This window comes from Gregarina niphandrodes (assembly GCF_000223845.1).
Source record: "Gregarina niphandrodes unplaced genomic scaffold scaffold00139, whole genome shotgun sequence".
Taxonomy (NCBI): domain Eukaryota; phylum Apicomplexa; class Conoidasida; order Eugregarinorida; family Gregarinidae; genus Gregarina; species Gregarina niphandrodes.
Window position 1 is genome coordinate 1,447 of NW_011645903.1, and position 3,660 is coordinate 5,106.

The 3,660-nt window shown below is 47.3% G+C and overlaps 1 protein-coding gene across 1 annotated transcript; it reads left to right on the forward strand.

Moving 5' to 3' along the window:
• Positions 1–775: 775 nt before the first annotated feature.
• On the forward strand, positions 776–3,629 carry GNI_211010 (putative retrotransposon protein; the record flags this gene model as incomplete). The annotated part of the gene is made up of 2 exons (XM_011135526.1): positions 776–3,499; positions 3,579–3,629. Coding segments are annotated over 2 exons (2,775 nt in total), but the record flags the coding sequence as incomplete, so codon positions are not given.
• Between the last annotated feature and the right edge of the window lie 31 nt (positions 3,630–3,660).

Below are 3,660 nucleotides of genomic sequence, written 5' to 3' on the forward strand. Positions count from 1 at the left end.
AACAAAGCCTGGCTAATGAAACGTTGGCTGAAGCACATATCAAATTAGAACCAATTCCGGATACGGAATTGGCCTGCGACGAATGGTTCACAAACTTGATGGCCAAATACGGGGACACATCCAGACAGATGCTACTGAAAAAAAATGCGACAAGCATATGCGACCCCTACGAACATAACATCTTTAGAGGATGCCCACCAACATTATATGAACCACAGATTCAAGAAGTCACGGGCACTTCACCACTGCATCGAAAAGGTCATGAAAATCTCGACCACCAATTTGAGTGCAGCCCACAATGACCTCACCAACTTGATTGCCGTGCTCAAAACTATATGCCGGCGAATGAATGTGGACTCGGGATCTCACGTTGACAACGTGATATTTCGATATTCTGAACGTCTCCCAGCATGGGCACGCAACCTATTACTCATGACCGACGATGCCGATAGCTTTGTAGAACATTTGTCTCTTTTGGCAACAACGCGCCAAGATCGTCTAGCAAATTGCGATCTTGACAACACTAAGCATTCACCGCGGCCAACACCACACTCCCCCCGCTACAATGATCAACGACAACACTCAATCACGGGACACAACCACCGACGAACTTCTCAGACCAGCAAGTACCCGAACAGACACTACCATAACAACTACGCGAACCGGCCCAAACTAACGTGTTCCATACATGGCGAAGGTTATCACAATGACGAAATGTGCTTTGCACAGAAGAATACCCATAAAGCCCTAGCACTCAAGTATTTTCGCCCCTCAGAGGAACCTACCGCTGATTCGGACAGACCTGGGAGTAGCACTACTAGACACGGGGAGCGATATTAACCTGGCTAGACTGACATCAGGATTGCGAATACTCAAGGACCGCACCCCACCGCCGAATATTCGTGACGCGAATGGACAGCAAATAACCATCGTAGGGTACGTCAACCTCAATGCAACGTTGCCCGATAACACTACTTCGCGCTTCACATGCTGGGTAACCCCACAATTGCCCGTCCCCATATTAGTCGGGTTACCACAACTCGACCAATGGGGCATAACTTGGGATTTCAAGACCCCAGCAGGCCGTAAAGACGATCACATTCCCTTGCCGAAACAAACGATTCCAGCGGCTAATGTCAAGCCTGTTGACTTAGAATTACTTGACGCTAACACCAAACCAATTGTGACCAAGCCTTATGTCTTTCCAGCCGGAATTAGAGACAAAGCTGACGAAGCAATACAAGATATGCTCAAGCAAGGCATTATAACTCAGTCTAGTTCACCGTGGGCTTTCCGACCTCGGTTAGTATTCCATCCGGACAAACCAGTCAGAATCTGCGGTAACTATATCCCGCTCAACACTCTACTAAAAGGAAACAGCTACCCCTTACCGAATATGGAGGAAATGCTGCAATTACTCGCACAAGGCAAGTATTTTGCTAAAGTGGACTTGACCAAATCTTTTTGGCAACTTCCACTGACAGCACAAAGCAGGCAACTGACTGCCTTCTATGGAGTGAGGGGTCTTTATGAATACACACGACTACCTTTCGGTCTAAAAGTAGCTCCGGCACTTTTCCAACAGACCATAGATCAAGTGCTCAAAGATCTCCCATGGGCTTTCCCATATGTCGACGACATCGCAACTATCGGTGCCACCGAAGAGGAATGCGCTGATCGGATAAGAGCCATTGTAGAAACCCTAACCCAAAAAAGGTTCGCTATCAATTACGACAAGTCAGTATTAGAACCACAAAAGGAGCTTGATTTCCTCGGACACAAGATCGCTTATAAATCGATAGTACTACACCCACGACACGTCGAAGCTATGCAAGCTCAACGACCTCCGCTATCCAAGGCTGACCTTCACAGCTTCCTTGGCTTGGCTAATTGTTTTAGGAGGTTTATTCCGCGATACGCCGAAATTGCACAACCACTGTACACAACACTACACCAACCAGAGTGGGGTTTCGGAGAAAAAGAACTTAAGGCGTGGAGTCACTTGAAGGAAGTGCTGACACAACTTCCGAATTTGCACCCGATTGACAGCGACAGTCCGATTGTTCTAGATACCGACGCATCGCAGCGAGGTATCGGAGCCTGTCTATATCTCCAAAAGGACAACGACCTCTTTCCTGTGGCGTACGCCTCCCACGCATTCACTAAACAAGAAGCCAAGTGGCCAATACGGGAACTCGAAGCCTTTGCAATAGTCTGGGCCCTTCGACATTTCCGACAACTTCTCCTAGGACGCAACATTACGATTCGAACGGATCATGAATCCCTCCGTTGGATGCGAAATTGTGACAAGGGCCGTATAGCACGCTGGAACTCCTCATTAGATGAATTTGATTTACAGATTATTTACAGAAAGGGGAAGGAGAACCAAGTAGCGGACTACTTGAGCAGGCACGTGGAACTAGATGATACTACTAAATCTATTGAAGAAGATACACACCCTTATTTATCATTACCTGCACTTGAACATCCACCGATCACACTACACACCGGCACTCGGATTCACAAATATTCCTCACTTGACTTAGAAACGATCAAGGAGCACTCAAATGAAGACGTGGAAGCTGAACAACTTCGGATACAAGGCGTTCTCGAGAAACACGACGGATGCTACTGGGAAGGAAAAAGGTGTTTCGTCCCACGTGACCTACGGAATAATACTTTGGATGACTTCCACTCACCAAATGGGCTCCATCTCGGAACGACGAAAACGTACCGATCTTTGAGTGGCGCATACTATTGGCCTAAGATGCACGAGCAGGTATCTCAGTTCGTGAAGACGTGTCCGGAATGTATACGGACGAAGGCCCGACACGACTCCCGTCAAGGGCTTCCACTACATGTCCGAGCTACCGAACCTTTAAGCATGCTCATGATAGACGTATATGGACCTGTAAGAAGACCTGGACGGAACCCGAGCTACATCCTCAATCTCCTGGATGTAGCCTCACGATATTGGCAAATCTCCATCATTACCCAACCATTCACGTCTTCCTTACTCTGGGAAGCATTACTCCAAAAATGGTTCTTACCATTCACAGTCCCTGAACGAATCATATCTGATAACGCAACAATTTTCCATTCCCGGTATACACGGGATATGACCTCGCGTTTGAAAATATCGTGGACTCACAACGCTCCTGGATTCCCACAAGCAAGAGCCCCAGTTGAGATTATCAATCGACATCTTAACAACTTCTTTAGGACCCCGGAGGAACTACCGCGTACCTGGCCATTCCAACTGAAACTTCTGGTGCAACAATATAACCTGACGCATCATGAAAGTCTGGGTTTCTCTCCAGCTGCACTGCTTTTCGGTCGGCAAACACCCCAACAGACTGGAATTACTGTGGACTTGCTAAAGGACAATGAACAACACGTCATGGAAACCAACGAGATCAGACGGCGAGCCGACCAGCGTATGAAACAACTCCAGAGCGAATTGGACGAGAAGATGGCGCATATCAACTTTAATCCTGTTGTTGGCATGATGGCATGTGCTCGTATCTTCCCGCATGCGAAGCACGACACCCAATTCTCTGAACCAATACTTATTGTAGGCGTGGATTATTCTAGAAATGAGGTTTTACTGCAACAAGGGAATCAGGTGATCAGAAGGAATTTCAAACAAATCCGACTGTT